Source organism: Pyrgilauda ruficollis, unplaced genomic scaffold, assembly GCF_017590135.1.
Source record: "Pyrgilauda ruficollis isolate IOZ18807 unplaced genomic scaffold, ASM1759013v1 scaffold36, whole genome shotgun sequence".
Taxonomy (NCBI): Eukaryota; Metazoa; Chordata; class Aves; order Passeriformes; family Passeridae; genus Pyrgilauda; species Pyrgilauda ruficollis.
In genome coordinates this window covers 748,998-768,528 of record NW_024525045.1, presented here as the reverse complement: position 1 = coordinate 768,528, position 19,531 = coordinate 748,998, and the positions used below count along the sequence as shown (strand labels likewise).

Here is a 19,531-nt window from a genome sequence, read left to right as displayed (position 1 = left end):
TTTTTGATTTGGTAAACAGATAAAAGAAGTGGTCCCAGCAGAGGTTTTACGAAAAAGAAACAAATCCTTCTCAAAATATACTGCATAGTTGGTGTGCACATACAGATTTCAATTTTTCTTGTTTAACAAAACAATTTCTCTCCTTTATTACTATAAATCTCAGGAATGCTGTGGACACAGCGTTTACCGGGACTCTGAGCTGGGTCTAAACTAGAAGTCTTAAATTGCACAACAGGATACCATGTCAGCCCCCAAACATGGATACAGAGATCATTCTAAGAGACAAGGTCATGTTTTCTAAAACATCTAAGAAGCTTCTGTTGAGCTATAGTCTTCAAAGTAAAGGAAATATCCTGCCCATCTTAATCATAATTGAAAGTGCTCTTGATGTTGTGGACCAAAATAGAAGAACAGGAAGAAGACGATTTTCACTTTAGATTCAGTGGTTCTGTCAGACAGTAATTTAGTTAATAATTGTATTAGCTGAAACATGTACAGAGGCTTTGGCAGCAAAACAGAAATGCTATACTACAGGAGCCATGCTAGAGCTGTTCAGTAAGCTGACAGCTGGTGAAAGACAGACTGGCCTGTATTTGACTTTCAAAACACTTTGTCAGTCAATACAAGCCTCAACTGTGAGGGCAACTATCACAATATAAAATAAATTAGGAAAGTTATATAAAGCCCTAAAGAGTCCTACCTTTTTCACAGGCTTCCATGCACTGGGTTTCATACAGCAAGACCTTGTTAGTCCACGTGAGTTATTAGCTGAAGACAATGGATTAAGAGGGGATCCAGTGTCTGCCTTGCCTGAAGATTCAGACTCTTGAGCACAGTGCAGGCAGAAAGCCTCAGTAGTAGCAGCAGCTGAACTCCAAAAGCAAAAAATTCTGTGCCTCTTGTTTTGTTTACCAGATTTCTGACTCATTATGGAAAAAGTAATTTTCTTGAGATACAATGCAACAGAAATATGAAGAAATTATGTTACCAACTCTGAGTGAGAGGGAGCTAGCTGTGAGACCAGGAAAGAGAAGGTGGAACGCAAACCCCTCTGGCAGGAAGCAGTGCCTGCAGGTAGCTGGAGCACGGCTCAGTTCTTATCACCACTCCCTCAGTTCTTATCAGCACTGCCGTGCTGCAGGTGATTAGCTGAGGTAACAACCTGCACATGCCAGCACTGCAGTCACACGCAGGGCTTGGAGGGAAGCAGCACAGCCCCATCCCTGCACTGGCCTGGCCCCAGCAGAGGGGGACCACTGCCCACAGCAGGGAACCAGCAGGATGCTGACAAAGTCTACGTGGCTTTACATGGCTCATGCCAGATATTCCTAAAATTCATTGACATTATTATGATTTTAAAATTGCCTATCTCTAAAATGTCAATCACACTTCACAGTCTTGAGAAGTTTTTGTCTCTACTGTACACAGAAAATGTTTACAAAATGAACCAAAGGTTCCAGAGAAACTCCTTTGATGCTTTGGTTAAACTACCAAGAACTTCCTGCTTTTTGGCCTATTGATTGGAACACATATTAATGCATTCCTCTTGCAGAGTAAATTCACACCACTTTTATCACTGCTACAATGCCATCTTACAGAAAATGCAACCAGTGGCAGAACTAATTTGCAAAATAAACTCATGTTTTTACAATTGTGTGACTTTAACAGCTTAAAATCAAGAATAGGAAGGAAACAGTACAATAAAACTCATGCTTCAGCTTCAGAAGGTGCATTGTTACAGAGAAATCATCCAAAGCGTGTACTGTTTAAAGCTGCTTTCTCCTGCATTCATCACAATATTAGCAACAACAATATATAAATACTTCAATATATATCAAAATACAGGAAGGATAATAAATATTGCAGTAAGAAATCAGTTTTTCATGAAGTACAGTAAAAGAGGGATTAGGGTAGAGACCTGACTTTTTTTTAAATCCTCTTCTTAACTGCCTTATAACACCTCTACATCATGTGATTGGACATAGCATTTTGTACATCCTAGAACTATGTCCATAATACTCCAATGACTCTGAGAGCAACAGTCTAGGACTAATGACACAGTAAAACTTTTATCAAGATCTTAAAAGGAAGATACACTAAGTCGAGAAATGACTGGGCTCAAACAACTCACAAAAGCAGTTGATAAGCTCTGAAATTTAAAATTAAGTTTTTGAAATGGCTAAGTGGATTTAGGATGATTTTTCTGTCCTGATCCTTTTCATCTTTCCTAAAAAGATGTCCTAGAAATAGAAGTAAAAATGAGCACAGGATATTCAAGGAGCTAAACAATTTCTCAGTATCACATGCTGCAAGGGTATGCTCAGTTACATGCTAAGAAAAGCCTCAGTGATTGCTGTTAGAACCAATTTAATGACATGTGTCAGTTTCTGCATTTGTAGCACATCACGGGCCAAATACCAACAGTTAAAATGCTTTCTGAGACATGATAGCTGGATTGACTGGCAAGAACAGGGGCTTCTCAGAGCTCTGGAAAGAGTTCAGAGAAAAAGCAGTCATCTTGATGCAGGTATCATCCTTGATGCACTGCGTATATCTCTTGTTAGCACTTCAAATTACCAGTATTTGTCACTTGCATAATGGTATATTTACTAAGCTCGTGGCACAGTTATTCACCCTTGTGACAGTATAAATTTGTTGTATGCTTGGTTTTACTGTTACCTGCCATTTTATACCACAGATTTGGCTTTTATTAAAGACATTTTAAAACTTCCTGAAAAAAATTGATATATCAGCTCCTGATCAAATTCCTTAATTCTTCTATTTGAGTGATTAACACAACATCACAGAGAATGAGAAGGAAGAAACAATAAAGGCCTTGAAATCCTGAACACGTTAAATCTGCTTCCAGGACTCATAAAGAAGTCTGGTGTGGTTAGCTGGGCACCAATCATTTGGGCATGTGTGCATTCATTTGGGCATAAACCAAGGGATAACTACAGCAAAAAGCAGTGCTGCCATATCCATCATCAACTTCAGCCTTGCTTCTTTAGGATACAAGACCCTACTCAAAAAATACCCTACCTCAAAATCCAAAGTCCTCTTACCACCTTGCAGGGGCGAGGGTGACCCAAGCAGGTCCCAGAGAAGGACAGGCATGTCCCACCTCCAGGAGTCATTTCTCTTCTACTGCAGATGGAGGGAATTAAGCTAGTATGACCAATTTATGCCATCCAAGAAAGTCAAGGAAATGAAGGGACAGCTAAAACTGGGGGCTTTGTAGCAGATTCACAGGGGAAGCAGGAGACAGCAACTTTAAAAACCACCAAGTGATTTTTTATCTGTTACAAATCATGATGTCGCAACAATAAGACTTGATAAAGCCCACGATCACACACAGAATTTCTACAAGTCAGGTTAGAGAAGTACTTCACGTCTAATTACTTATTTGGACTCTGCAAATGTGATTACATTCAAATGACGGGGATGGATCTCAAACAAACAAATAAAAAGTAACAAAAATGTTCAGAATGCTACAACACAGAACACAAACTAAAGAGAACTGAAAAACAAAATTGCACCACAGTGAACAACTCCAAATGCCTTTTTGTCTCCCGAGGCTAGAACAGCTGCAATGGGTGGATAAGGTGTGAGCACAGTACAGCATCCTTTTAGAGGAAGTGGCTTCAACAAGCTCTTATGGTTTTGGTGCATGAATTCTGAATATGCTCATTAAGGTTTTCTTAACAACCACTTCAAAATATTTTATGTTTTCTTCCCTCCTTCTGGCCATTAACATGTATAAGCAGTTATTTTTAATGAAGAACTGTCAGAGCTATGAAAAAATCTGGCAGGCTTTCCCAGAGGTAAGCAATATTCTCCATAGCAGAAAAATAGAACAAACATTGCGATATTCACAGAATTATGGCTTTGGATTGAAGGGATCTCAGGAACTTTACCTGGTCCAACCTTCACTCAAAGCAGAGGGCATTCCATATTTTATTTATGAGCAGATTTCTAGGCCTGACTAGTCAGTCCAATTGCGAGCTTCACACATTCCAATATTACTTCTTCAAGCTTTAAACAACTGAAAGCAACTATAATTTTTATTGAAAAGGTTAATACTATATATTTTTACTTTAAAAAAACCCCAGTATTTAAAAGCTATTATGTCTACCTAATGCATCACTTGGAGTTGTATAATGACCCATTAGAGAAACTACAGGATCCAACGTCTGCATCATGTACAAGATGCAACAAGAAAGTCAAAATTCCCCTCTAAGCTCTCCTATTCATTGTTTACTCCAAATTCATAAGCAAAAAAACAGGTAATATTAAGCAGAATTCAGAGGAAGTGCCAGTTTACCATCTCTGAACTACTAACATAGAAAGTGTCCTAATAAAATTACAGTGTCTGAGGGTAACAAATTTTTCCTACTAAGTTTTTGTAGTATTTCAGGTTAAATCATTCAAGACATCTTGACTAATGATGAATTTCACTTGACAGTAGCAAAACAAACCTAATCTCCCATGTTTAAATAATTCTGACATGTCAGCATTGTTCCATAGGTCTTAGTCATATTTTCCCAAGAGATACTAATTTTCTAATGCCAATAAGTTTAAACTTCTCTCAGTGCCAATCTTAAGAAGTCATTTAAAAGCTACACAATTAAAATTTAGCTTGCTTGCTTTTACGTGACTTTAAATGATGATTAACACAAACATCACATAGAGCAGATGGACAGAGAAGTTGAAAAATGTCATGTTTTTCTTACAGACTGCACTATTGAATGTACACCCTGTATGTAAGGGAGACATTCCTTCATCTGTGTACTATTAGCAGCCAAAAAACCTAGAAAGCTGTTACAGTATTGAATTTGTTATGTCACCTAGAGTTAAGGTTTTCAATTATTTAATTCTTTAGATAAAATTCCTTAACTATTAAATACGCAGTCCATTTGATTTGACATCTTACTAAAGCTATGGAATTGATATTTCTTAACTACGTTATTGCCCTCCAGTGCTAGGCAGCAGAATGCAAACTACATTTTCAATATTTCACTGTTTCATTAGGATATCTCATATTTAAAATTGCTGGAGGCTCATCACTTGCAAAATTAATAAAAATCAGACCTCATTTAGTGTGTTTCCATTTTCATGCTTTAATGCAAGAAATTATACAGAGCTCTTTAAGATATGAAAATGAAAGCAGACAGAAAACGCCATCCATAAATAAGAGATTACACGAAATCATGCATATATAAATAACTGCTCTTTCTGACTAGCAAGTAACCAGCAAACATGCAGACACAATCACTTTAACATGTGGCATATTACCTGGGTGGAGCTGGCAGCAACAGAAATGCAGTCAATGAAGCCATGTCTCCGAGTGAAAAATGCCACCAGCTGCTGCCACCGGGAAGGCTCAGCCCGTAACTCATCTGTTGAGCCTTTCTTTGCCCACTGCTTCTGCTTGGGGCCTACCGAGCTGTGGCTGGAGCCAGCGTTGCCTCGACTGGCGCGAGAATAGAGGAGTGTGTTATTTCCGAAAATGTAATTCATCTCTGCAGCTCTGCAGGTGGTTGCCAGGCAGTCTTAATTCCCTACCAGCTGCTGAGTGGTGAATGAGCAGGAAAAAAAAATGCAGATAGAATTACAGCAGCATCGTTTACAAACCAGGAAAACAAAATTCTTGCTAGCTGATGCTATTTTTCTTCCACGGCTTTCTACCTCTTACATTCCCTCTCTACCTGTGATGACAACAATGAGTATAATCTTGAGGAATTTAAATTAAAAAAAAAAAAAAAGCAGCAAGCAAAGGTTTTCCTTATTTTTCCTTTTCGGAATGCACAGGATGAAAGCCTTGCTTTCTCTTCCTAGCTGCTAACAGATATTTAAGGGAAACTGGGTAGCAGGTACAGTACAACGTTACAAATTCACAGCTATGAGGATGGTGGTGGATGATAACAGCTACTGGGTGGAGAAAGCACAGATCAAAAATAACCAAGTTTCAATCACTGCCTGTAGAAATATCCAATAGCATCTTTTCACTTCCTTGCCTGCATAAATTATGAACCTGAAGCAAACAAAACGGGGGAATATAGAGCAGAGCTGCACTTTTTACTGATTCTGTCTTTATGAAAACATTCCACAGAGCAAAATTACTTTAAAACCACATTCAAAACAAATATTTAAGAAACAACTATTTGCCAATTTCTTCTTGTTTTTCCCTGTTCTTTTGTGCATAGAACAACTGTAGAGGGAGTGGATTACAGTTCCACAAAACAATCATTTTGTGTTGTGTATCAGAAGATTCCTAGTGAAGTTGTTCTACTGTGGTTTCGGGGTAATCAGAGACTAAGATTAAACACTATGAGTCCACATTCTGTTGTTCTTATTCTGTGAATAATGTGTAATTCATAACATCTATGACCAAATTTCTGTGACATATTATGAAAATAATAAATACATATATATTTTATACATATATATCTTTCTGACTCAACATTACTTCTCAAAAGCACAAGAATAATTCAAAACCAAAAAATTCTTATTATTCACTAAGGACTTTTCAGTAAGATTATTTTGATCTTCCATGCACATAACAAGTATTACTGTTAGAGGTTTTCTCTGCTCTCTTCATAGCAAAAAAGAATTCAGATTAGTGAGCTGAAAGATTATATGGAACTCAAGTTACCTTACAGAACTCACCATTCAAATTTTTATAACCAACTGTTTTAAAGAAAATCCTCCAGCTCACATCAGAGGGATTATTCTGGAAATCAGTTAAATGCCAAGCTTTCAGTAGCAGCTCATCTCTGGAATATCAAAACAATTTGTGGTATATTTCTACAATCATGTTCATAGCACCAGGGAAAACATTAAAAAAAAAAAAAATTCTTCATATGACAAAGGCAGAAAAATTCCTTACAACACAGCCACAACTTACAGCCACATAATTCTAAAACTCCACTGCTCTGTGATGTGCATTTTACTGGAGTTACCAAATTCCCTCACATACTTCTTGGGGTGCAACATAATCTGCTGTTTAACAAATTCTTACTGACAGCTATCCTATTCTGAGTAACAGGTTTTTTCCTGCTGACTTCTATTACAAGCAAAATAAGAAGGACATTAATTGAAATGTGTCGTAGCGAGATCAATGCACCATTTAGTTCTAGTCACCAGTACAGCTCAATAACACACCACATGCCAATATTCTGAGCACACCTTTCAGACAGACTTTATTAATATTTATAAAATAGAATGGCTCATCACTGTAAGTCATATGAAACTGGATCTGACTTGTGCAGTGTCCTTAAAGCTATGAGCATAAGATAGATAATGGAGGTTGAGAAATGCCTGAGACACAGTAAATAGGACTTTTTCAAATGTACAAGCTTCTCACAATGGCAATTTTTTCACAGGAAGACTGCAGCACTTTCTGAGCCCTACCTTTTTCCAGACACAAAAAACATACCTAGCCTGAAAAATGCTATGAATTTATTACCAGAAAAATTGATTAATCCCTGGCTATGACTGAAGGTATTCGGAACAAGGTAAAAATTATATGCTTTGAGTACCAAGTCTTTTTATAAAGAGTCAAGGTGAAAATATTTTCAATCTTTTTCTATATATGGCCTTGAATGTCAACACTGCTATACCATTAATAGATACCCTAGAGAACAAGAATTTGTTTAACTTTCAAAAGAACTTCTTCAAGAATTCATTTTTCTCTCTGTTTGTCCCCATAGGCTCCAAACGAAGCCACACAGAAGAATATTGTGCAAAATTCTGGAAGAAAGCATCACAATATGTGGACAAGAAATGTACCAAGCAGCTATTTTTTTTACTGCTATATCAATCTGTCTGAAGATAAGAGAGGTCTGCTGTGTTTTAAGGCAGTTTCCTTCAAGGCTGATTCCCACACAGCCAACAATCCAATATGGCATCAATTACACAGTGATTTTAGAAATCAGCACTTCAGGAAAGCATCACATGGAGAAAAAGCTTCCTGAAAGTGAAGCAACGATGATTTAATTTCAATTGGGAGAGAAATCCAGAAAAGTACTTAAGGAGGAGGTTATGCAATCCCGCTGGTGATGCAAGGCAGCAATCTGTGTCACCTACACTCCATATGGATGCAACGATATCGAGCAAGATCTGCTGACGCCTAAGCAGATACAGTTGCAGCTATTTGTAGAAGGAGCTGGTACTGTGGTGATGAGAAAAACCCTGATTTTCGTGTGCTACAAAGTAACCTGAAGATAAAGGCAAAGCATAGCTCTACAGATGGCACAAAACCAGGATAGCACAAAGGAGTCCAGATTAGAAGAATGGACACTTGTAGAGTAGAAAAAACAGTGGGAGGTTGTAAAAACAATGGCTCGTTTCAGTCAAAGAGCATTTCAACAGAGGGTCAAACACCTACAAGTAGAAACTGGAAAAAGTTCTATTTGCAAAGAAAAGGCAATATCCAGAGAAAGGAAAATCATCAACACGGATGTCACAGCTGGAACTGCATCTGTGAATGACTCTATTTGCAAAGAAAAGGCAATATCCAGAGAAAGGAAAATCATCAACACTGGAACTGCATCTGTGAATGATTGCCTCAAAAGGCAGAATAGAGAGGCTCATCAGGAAACTGCAGGAAGTCCTAAAAGGACTTCCATCCTAAAGGACTTCCTAAAAGGACTTCCAAAAGAGCTTCCATCACCCCTTTTCAATATTCTGGATATTAAACTGATGGGACTAAAATTAAAAACAAAGCAAACAAAACCCACCACACACTAAAACAAAACAAAAAACACTATTTACTGTTAGGCAATAATTGAGAATTTGCAGATTTGAAAATATTCCTGCCCCAAAACAAAACAGCATATAATTAAAGATTTCCACATCAGTACACATCTCTACAGGTTAAGAAATTTACTGCAAGATTCATCTGCATTTGTAGAGGCTGCAGAGTAACATTATTTATTCTGTGGCCAATTAGCAAGATATAGTAATCACAGTGGTTACTAAATGTAAAAATTAACATCAAATACTTAGACTAGAATTCCTCTGACTTTATATCCAAGCAACTGGTATTATCAGCTTTCTGAGACAAGTCAAAACATGACATACTGTATTTTAATCTCTCAGATAAAGGTTTCCTGGGCATAACTGTACAAGCAGAATGCATACCTAAAATTAAAAAGGCACAGCAGCAAAAATTGTTTGTGAACAGAAACAGCAGTTATATATCAATTATCCTTTCTAAACAAAAACCAACAGTCCCCCTGAAGCATTTGAAGTGTCTTATATTAGTTTTACCACCATTTGGTCTAATAGAGTATTGGCTAAAATAAGCACAGACCCTAAAGGTAAAAAAACCTGATTGTCTTAACAGAGAAAATCCAAGAATCACCTAAAACAATGGCAGGGACTTATTTTATTTTCAATATCAGCTAGGTTTTGACCAAAAACAGAGGCCAAAGAAATATTCAGAAGTTGGATATTCAAACATAAGACTATGCAACTTAAACTCTTCAGGCATGGGAACAAAAACAATACTGAAAATTCAGATACAAACTCATGTTTCTTTCTTACACTTTTCAGAATTCTAGATGTAACAAACTTTTACTGGCCTAAGTCTAAGTCTCATAAACAAGTATATGCAGTAGAGTCTAAACCAAAACCCAGGAGTTCAGGACACAAATACTGTGGAGAAAAAAAAAAGTAGTTAACCCTTTCTGCTAAGAGATGCTATAAAATGTATCTTAACTTTTAGTTCAGAAAGGACCGAAGGATAGTTTTTGACCAAATGGCATTTACATCATCAATAAAAAGTACATATCTTACTGCTGAAACCAACTTATAAGTAAACATCCCAGCACAATTATTCTATAATGAGCTATTTTAGTATAAATATTTAATATAAAAGATCATTACCTTATTACTCACAATACACCTCAGACAACCTACCAATCTGGGCAGATTAAACTGCCTGGTCTTCTGCACCCTGCTCATGAACCTCCTGCCCATCTTTTTGGCACGCCAGACTGACAAAAACATCTTGTGTTTAATGCAAGTCTCCTTAGGTTTGCTTCAGTCATCAAAATGAACCCAACTGCACCAAGAGCTCAGGGAAAATCTCGGGTGAAAACAGTGCAACCCCTTTCTAGGACGACTTGCTGTTGATTACTGTATCGTAGGCTGTTCTAATGTTTGGATTAATCCACAGTCCATCTGTTACAGTTTTTCTTTCTTGTCTCTGTTGACAAGAATTTATTGAGCAGATCCTTATGGAGAACTGGGCAGATTTGGTCAACTACTTCTTACTATAAAACACAAACTGAAACCTTTGCATGTATTTCCACAATCTTCAATTACAGGAGCTTAAAATCAGTAACCTATCAAGAACTTGGGCAATGCATTTTAATTAAAGACTGTGTAACAGCTCCTCTCAAGTGTGACCACCGAAGTACGATACTAGTCTAAAAATAAGTATGCCTGAGAGTATCTTCAAGTTTTTCTTTATGGTTCCCAGTATTCTATGTATGCTCCTAACACCAGAAGCGCGGACTTTCTGCTGAAGATGGCAAAGCTTTACCAAATTGTCAATTTAGAAAAAAGTAACAGATTGCAACCTTTTCACAACCATAACCCAACTTGCAAATTACATGGTAACTGATGTTTGATTTCTAAATGGAAACAGTATCTTCACCTTCAGGTTAACCTCCCCTGCCTGCTCAGACTGGAGCAGGACAAGAAAATCTACCAAGGCAAAGAGGAAGGTAAAATTACTTTGCCTGTCGGCTAACCCCGAAACCACACAGTTCAAATCATAAAGACCATTAGCCTTCCTGAGAGCAGAAAAACTCTCCCAATTAACAGAGAAGGCTGTTTTAACAGCAGCTCCACATGCTCTAAAAGACTTTGAGAAAACAGAAGGGACTGGAGAGAAGACACACCAGGATATAAAAAGAATTAATATTATCAGCACAAGATTTGAGTTCATGTGGAAAGGAAATTGTTAGCATTGAAGGAAGGAGGTGCAAATATGCACATTTATACAACAGCCATTTCCATACAGCTTAATGGGAAGGAGTTCAATAAAGGAGCTTGTCTGCAGTTGAAGAAACAAGCAACGTATGCTGTAATACCTTGGTTGGTACAGCTAGAAACCAAAAGACTACCAGCAGTTGAAAGATTATTTCCAAGTCAGAGGCTGACTGTAGATCACTGTGTTTATACACTACAAAACAACTATCACCTGCTCATCTATAGTTCTGAATATAAATTTTAATTTCTGAAATAACCATTCCTTAGTCATTTTCATCATTTTAGAGACTTGACGTTACTGGCTGTAGTTTCATTGGTATCTCCTGAGTCAACTCTTTACCAAATGGAGGGGTCAAACTAGGTCATTCTTCATTCCACAGGAGCTGCCCTCTATCTCTGACCATTCTTGTTGTTCCTCTTTGAGTATCTAAATTTGCCTTCTTAATCAAGATAATGAATGGTGGAGATTTCTGGAGTGATAAGATAATGCAGTTTTATTCCCATTTGCTTCGCTGATTATTCCTTGTATTCCATTTGCCTTTTTGACTGTAAATTGAGCACTGAGATGATTATTCCATTAATCTGTTATAACCTTGAGCTCTTATTCCTCTTAGATGACGCAATGAGAATACAGGTTCTTCTGAGATCCTTCTGGTAACCTCCATCCATGATTACCAATCTTCTTATTTACCCTTTATTTCCATTCTGCTGTTGGTTTGGTTTTGGTGGAGAATGTTTGTGTGCTTTGGTATTTTTAACAACCAAATCCCAAAATATTTTTTTTTCTTATTTCATGACAGCTTAAGTTTCTCCAAAATCTTTTTTGAGTGCATCCACTGTGTGCATCCAAGGAAACCTGGAAACCTACATCAACAAGATGATCTCTAAGCACATGCTTTAAGGGATTTGTGCAGCAGAAATTCTCTTTGCAATGCATTCATTGCTTTCTCATCTCTCCACATGCTCATTGATTCTGCTCTTCTGAACAGTTTCACTGTGTTTTGCCAGTACAGAAATGAGAGCGAGTTCCAATTTCTCCTCTCCCTCCTGGAAGTTATTTTAAGAACAAGTACCACCTTGCCATTTCTCATTCCTGTGATACCACAGTCTGGAGAAGTGGGCTAGCATGCAGCACTGCAGCACTAATAGACAAGCAGTTTCAAATCAGGGTTAATTTAAAACCATTAAGCTTAAATACCATTAGGTCCTGGAATACTTTTCCAAAGATGACTAAACATGTGAAAAAAAGCAGGCATACACCAAGTGGCACAAGATATTATTTCACAGACAGTGCACGTAGTCAGCAGAACTGCTGTGCTAGGATTACAAAGCCTGCCTCTGCAAAGGTTTGGGTACCGCTGACACACTATTAGACTTTTTTTTGAAACTGTGTGTTCACTTCACAAAGCTCAGGGTAGGGGCCACAAAACCACAAGCTGCTGATTCTAAGCAAGCGGAGAGGAAAGGCTGAAGGACACACTTCTCACCCTTCAGGCACTCAGCACTAGGTCAAATAGAATGCCCAACTAACCTACTGCCTCTCTCAGCAGTGCAAGTTTAGAGTCATCCTTCCCTGCTCAACACACCATCATAAGCTCCAAAAGAGGTACACTGGAGCCAAAGAAGGTAAACTCGGTCTTAATGCTTTTATTCAAATAAAAGACTACTTGCACTCTAATGCAAACTGAGCCTGAATATTTTCTCCCAGATCTGACACTGCAAGGGGTAAGCAGAGAAAAAACACAGGGGCACTGGCACTGGGCACAGTTACTGCTTCAAGGGTATTCCCTGGGTGCTTCACCTGGACAAAAAGATTCATTTCGTTAGAATGTGGGGGTAAAACTTCAATCTTTTATTCGATGGGGAACAGTATTCCACCTCAGTTTGAAGCATTTTATTGTTCAGAGATGGGAAAACAGTAACTCATTTGCATTTAATGTCATAATATTATGAAGTCATAGTTTTATTCACTGACATAAGTTTATGTAACCACAAGAGTTCTCCAAGTGCTTTAAATGGATAAACAACATTAATACACATGTTCCCTTTGGTAAAGGGAAGTGGGGATTTTACTGCATCACCTGAAGCACAGGTGCTGTAGCAGAATACAACAGCCCCAGCCAGAAGGACAGGTCTGTGCAGGAACAGGCAGCCAGCAATGGGAAGGCTGATCCCTGCACTGCCTGTCCCCAGCACCCCCTGCACAGGGATGACCATTCCTAGGAACTGTGAGGACAGGAAAGTGGCCAACTGTGCTGCATGAAATACAGACAAGAGTCCCTGATTATGGAACTACAAGTTCAAGAGTTCCCCGACTAACCCAAACCTACTTCTCACAATTCCTGGAGTGTTCTGCTACTCCACTGATGATTGCACAAGGCTGTTCTAGAGATACCAAATATTGAACGAGTAGAATGTCTTAAGCTCCTTACAGATGTATGATTCAGTCAGTAATTAAAATTTTCACTTATAGTATGAATAAGCAATTTTAGGCCCCTTACTAGACTAAATCCAGTACAATGTTCCAACCAAAACATTTCTGTTCAGATGTCCCTATCTGTGACACATGAAAGGAACAAACCAGGTGCAGGCATTTTCCTCATACCCTTGGAAGATTGGTGCTATGGTGAAAATCTCCAGAGATAGATCATTGAAAAAGATTTTACTAAAGGAACAAGAACAGCAGAAACTTTTCTCAACCAGCAACTCTAGGTTCCTGTAACCACATGCAGCCACATGATGATATCATTTATAAACTTATCAACTACTTTGAAAAGTTGTTAAGAACTTGTGCAAATTGCAAATAGAAATTATGGATATAATGGAAATGCACTGAATATTGTAATATTAAGAACTTATTTCAGAGCAAGATCAAGATTTATTATGCTAGTTATGGTATATTTTTCCAGTACAAGATATATTTTGTAGCTTACAAATTATTACATGTTTTCTTTAGAGCTTCTGCATTAACAGTGAAACAGTAGCCCCAAACACCAACACACAATACACAAACATATTACAGAAATATATGGAAGCCCCAATCTGGTTCTACACTTAAATACTGAATTGCTATGCTACATCATATATATGAGATAAATATTCTGTCATGCCCAGGTTGTTCTAAATAAAGATTACTGATTTTTTTTTTTTTTTTTTTTTGTCTTAATTGTACCGTGACCCACTATTTTGTAGCCTTGTAATAACCTGTAATTCAAAGCCTTTTTCCTTGATAGAAAACTTCAGCTTCCACTCCAGGTTTACAAGCTCGCTTGGTACCATACATACACGCGTGTGACAGCTGTCCCCTGACGGGAGCGGTTTAACAACAGCGCGTTTTTCCCGCAGCGCGCCGCGGACGGGCGGAGCTCTCGGGTCCCGCCGCGCGCGGGGCTCCAGCGAGCACAGCCCGGGCCAGCAGCGCCATCTCGCGGCCGCTCTGCAGAGCGCCGCATTCCAGAGCCCGGGACCTCCCACGGCAACCGCGCCTTCCCAGCGGAATTTGGAAACCCCAAACTGAGGAAATCCTGGTACGAGCTGCCTACCTACCTGAACATATTCTTCAAAAACGTTGAGACGAAATATTTGTGAAGGATTTTAAGTTTGACTGTTTTCGTTATTTCTCCATGATTCTCTACCATTAAGTACTTTTCAAAAAGCTTTTTTACAGCATTCACGTTCCATTTCACACAGGACTAGAGGCATACAAGCTCCTGGGCCAAGTTCACTTCTTTGTTACTTGACACACAGGAAGTAAACATTTATTCTTAAACTGACAAAGCTCCACTCTAACAAGACAAAACCTGTAAGCCTCACTTAAACTTTAAATCAGTACAGCTAGTCTCTCTTATTTTATGCTTATTGCAACCATGCAATATTTTAACCTAATCTGAATCTGAGGTAGCCCGTTCCCCTGTCAAGAAGATAAACCGCCTTCATTTACTACAGTACTTAATATTTGATAAATAGCAAGCACATACTCATCATCTAAAAATTTAGGATACACATTTGTATCTTTGGTCACTGAAAACTACTTTTTGAAATAGCATCCACCTGTTAAAACAGCTTTTATAAGTTTGTTGAAGTCCTAGAGTATTTGAAAGCTTCTCTCAAGAACAAAATTCAGTTCTTCTTCTGTTCTTTTACTGCAGAGAGCTTGCTACAACAGAAGGTATTCCTCAAAATCCAATTCTACTGGCCTCTGCAGCATTGCTTAAAAAACAACATATAAAACCACTGATGACTTCAAAATACTCTGTATGTAAAATTTTAAGTGCATTTAACATTTATATTTAAAACAAAAACCAAACTCCTCTTATTTTTTTATTAATGTCATAAACACAACTTTCCGTATTACATTTAGTTTCCTTAAGCAATGAACTATTGAAGAAAGCTGATGGAGCTCTTGTATATCAGCCAAGACCTGGTCCTTGCACAGTGCACCAAGCCAACCTACCAAACAAATCACACAAAGCACTCTTAAATCAGAGCTGTTGTTGCTAAATTGATCTTCAGCACGAGCTGTGCTAAAACTATGAACACCTGGCAGATCATCAGACCAAAAGCAGAGCAGACCAGCTATGCTAATAATATAACAGCAACCTTGGGTTTTTTCTTCAGGAGAGAAGCAAGCCAGCAGTAAATTAGCATCAGAATTCAAAATTACACAAAATGCTGGTAAAACAACCAAAGCCTGGAACACCTGCCCCAGTTTTCAGATGAACAAAGCTTTGAACAATTTCAATTTACCATACATTGCTTTGAAATTAACAGAGGAGTTACCTGAAAATAATCAGATATATGCTAAAAATGGTAATACTAATTGAGTGGAAGTACTTCCCTTATGAACATTCTTCCCTACTGAGTGATAATTTCCCAGCATTTACCAATGTGAGACATACAATAGCACTCCTCAGAAGCCTAAGACACAGAGTATTTTGAAAAGGCCTCACCATATTTTGCAACTATACTTAATTCTTAATTCTGCTTAATTCTATTTCAAAAATAGTTTTCTTTCTTACAGACAGTTTTAGAGCTCCCCTCTTTGCCTTTTTGATCCCCTTATGCTTTCTACAAGGCTAGATTAACTGCCCCAGGAATTAGGAAAAGCTTGTGAATATAGAGTTGACCTTAAGTCCCCAGAGAAAGAGGACTTTTATTTATTTCTAATGGTTGCACATAAAAGGTGTTTCATTACTTTCTGAACACAAATAAATTCAGGGAATTAGACATGTGAAAGTGTGTTCCTGTGTGTCTAACTCCATAAGCAAGAAAAATCTGAAGTCCTAGCCATTCCCAAAAATGAAAGCTTTGTCACATGAGTATTCTCAGAAGGCTCTTCAGAGAGCAATATAGCCCACTTCTGAAAGGTTATTCATTAGGGCTTAAAGAATTCAGCTTGCCTAGCCAAAGACTGTGGAAAAATACTGAGAGTTTATTATGGAAATATAAGTAAAAATCACTGGTTCAATACCATCATATACATTTTAGAACTTTTAGAAAAGCCGGAAAACAGTTACTAAATGCACTCACACACTACAGTTGGTTCTTCTACAGAATCCTTACAAGTCAATGATAAAGAGGTGATACATTAAACAAAAATTTTCTTCATAATTGAAAAAAAAGGAAATATAACTACATTCAAAACATTTTTTTTTTCTTAAAATATCATAGAATGGTTTGGGTTGGAAGGGGCCTTAAAGATCATCTAGATCAAACTCCCTGCCAGAGGCTTCAAGACCCTGCACTAGTCCAGGATGCTCAAAGCCCCATCCAACCTGGCCTTGAACACTTCCAGGGATGGGGCAGCCACCCCTTCTCTGGGCAGCCTGCGCCAGGGCCTCATCACTCACAGGAAAGAATTTCTTATAATATCTAATCTAAATCTACTCTCTTTCACTTTAAAGCCATTCCCCATCTTGTCCTTGTCACTATATGACCTTGCAAAAATTCCCTCTCCAGCTTTCTTGCAGCTGCTTTATGTACTCGAAGGAGCTCTAAGGTCTCCATGGAGCCTTCTGTTCTCCAGGATGAGCAGCTCTCTCAGCCTGTCTTCACAGGATAGGTGCTCCAGCATTCTGATCATCTTTGTGCCCTCCTCTGGGACTGCTCCAACAGGTCCACATCCTTCTTTTGTTAGGGACCCCAGAGCTGGATGCAGCACTGCACAGCAGAGCAGTGCAGAGGGGCAGAATCCCTTCCCTCCCTCCCCTTCTGCCCACTCTGCTTTGGATGCAGCCCAAAACATGTTTGGTTTTCCAGGCTACGAGTGCACATTGTTGGGTCATGTCCAGCCTCTCATCCAGCAGCACCCCCAAGTCCTTCTCCCCAGGGCTGCCCTCTGTGTAACAGCATTTGTTCTTTGCAGCTACAAAGGACACTACTGCACACAAACAATTCATGCTAAAAGCACCAAGCTGCAAGCCTACCACAATGTAAGCCCATCTCATCACACTAAAGCCCAAACATTCCCCAGTATCAAATAATTTATCCACTTTTCCCTCAAAGCCAGCCATAAAGACTCAGAGATGTTATTGAAAACAGCATTTAGTCTGACACACAAAAACCCTGTGCTATTCAGAACATGATTGAGCTACGTCTATTACTAACACAGTAAATACAACTGCCTGCTATTACCTCCTCCCAAACCTCACACTCAGTTTGTTGTCTAAATCTTTACATGTGTCTTCAAGTTACTGAAGCAATCTTGCAAATAATGGTGCTGCATGCTGAAAAACTCCAGAGACATATATGGCACTTGGCTCATTACATATTGCACATAGATCCTCAATTAAAATATTTACCAGAAACAAAATCGGAATTGACTTTACAGGTCAATTTTTGACTGAAAATCCATAATGAAACTGACAGCCCAAACTTCAGGGCCCCTCAAAACTACATCCAAAATCTTAAGTTACATATAGTTGTTTTCTGGGCATTTTACTACCATATATTTCTAGTTAGAATGTGTGGAACTAAGGCAATGCTTTAACGTATACTAAGTAAATTTCACAATTGAGCAGTTCCATAAAGAACAGAAAGAGGTGTTTTGCATGCATTTTTTTTGTCCTACAAAATTAAATTCCTGAGGCGCATACCAAAACAGTTCACTATTTAAAAATGCCTACCTTAACTGGTGAAATATGAGAATGGGAAACAAATCCATGGACATTCTCAATCTGTGACAGATTCTTCTCTGATACGTGAACCAGCTCTGGACCTGTCACCTCACTGGCGATGTGTGGAGAACTGTGCTCCTGTGGGGGCGTATCTTCATCCTGATAGCGGTATTTCTGAAAAAAATATACAGGAAAAGATCAGGCCACCACAGAAATGAGAAAAGACTATCCAGAAAACCTAAGTCAGACAGAAATAGTTATTTTTCTGACCTTGCTAACTTCAAGGCAATAAAATCTATTAAAAAAATTTTAATTAACATTTTTATTTTAAAGATTGGTCCTATCCAAAAATGTTCCAGCCCTTTTAGTCCCACCTGGAATTACTACAAAGCTACCTAAACCCCAGCAGGGTTTACTGGGTCTATAAGAAACATCCCAACACTTTCTAAGTACATTCACTTTCACTCACTACTACTATACTCCCAAGTACATAAATAGTTATTAATAGTTTATAGGGAAAGCATGTAATATTATTAAAGGTGCAGAAAAACCTTCTAAAGACATACTCATTTCAGCCTTGGGAAAAGTTATTCCTGTTACTGAACCATATTTACAATAGAAGTTATTTCCTTAGGGGTTCTTTTAAACAAAATTCCAAGATCTACATACTACAGCTTAAGTCAAAAACAGACATTTTCCTGATAATTCTTTTGTATATCATAACCCAGTAGAGAACTGCAAGTAACCCATTTGTCTGTAAGAACAGGAACACTACACCAAGGCAGTATCTGACAAACAGTGCCTAACTTCTAACCCTCTCAAGAGTTACATGCAATTTCTATTTCCGGTTACCACAAAGATCCATTCCCTTCATCAAAAACACCTACAACATGACAAAGTTAAGATATACAGGATAAACTACAAAGAAACTGCTTGAAATGATCTATCAGTTATCAGCTCCTGTAAGGCTTAACATATTCTTAACCCAACTGTAAAGTAGAAGCAACTCAAGTGTATTTTCTCTAAAAATATCAATTAGCAGAGAAGCACAAGACCCAGTTCTTCTAGCACAAGAATTAACTCCTAAGAAGACAGCAAGACCATTACGACTTCTGTTACCACAAGAAGCCAACTCTAAAAACTTTCAGACCTTCTCCTCAGCTGGATGTACCAAAGGGGAGAGAGTGAAGTCTGACAGTTAAGAAAAATTGCAATGGTTACTCAAAAAGCCTTAATTTTTCAAATTTTTACCAGAGAGGATTCGTGAGATAATCAACTTAATAGCTCACTACTACTGGAAGATAAAAGTTCATTTTCTTTCCTTTCCCTGCAGCAGTGAGATGCTGGATTGCTCAGCCTCAGACTGCTGCCATTCATCTTTTTTCTGAGATTGACTTGTTTTTCACTTATCA

The 19,531-nt window shown here is 38.2% G+C and overlaps 1 protein-coding gene across 1 annotated transcript in view; it reads right to left on the bottom strand.

The window, feature by feature from the left end:
• Positions 1-5,535, bottom strand: part of DLG1 (discs large MAGUK scaffold protein 1) — a 77,223-nt gene extending 71,688 nt beyond the window's left edge. The window contains exon 1 of the mRNA XM_041475683.1: positions 5,296-5,535. Coding sequence (XP_041331617.1) covers positions 5,296-5,520 — 225 coding nt within the window. The 5' untranslated portion in view covers positions 5,521-5,535. The remainder of the gene's footprint in view (positions 1-5,295) is intronic.
• Between the last annotated feature and the right edge of the window lie 13,996 nt (positions 5,536-19,531).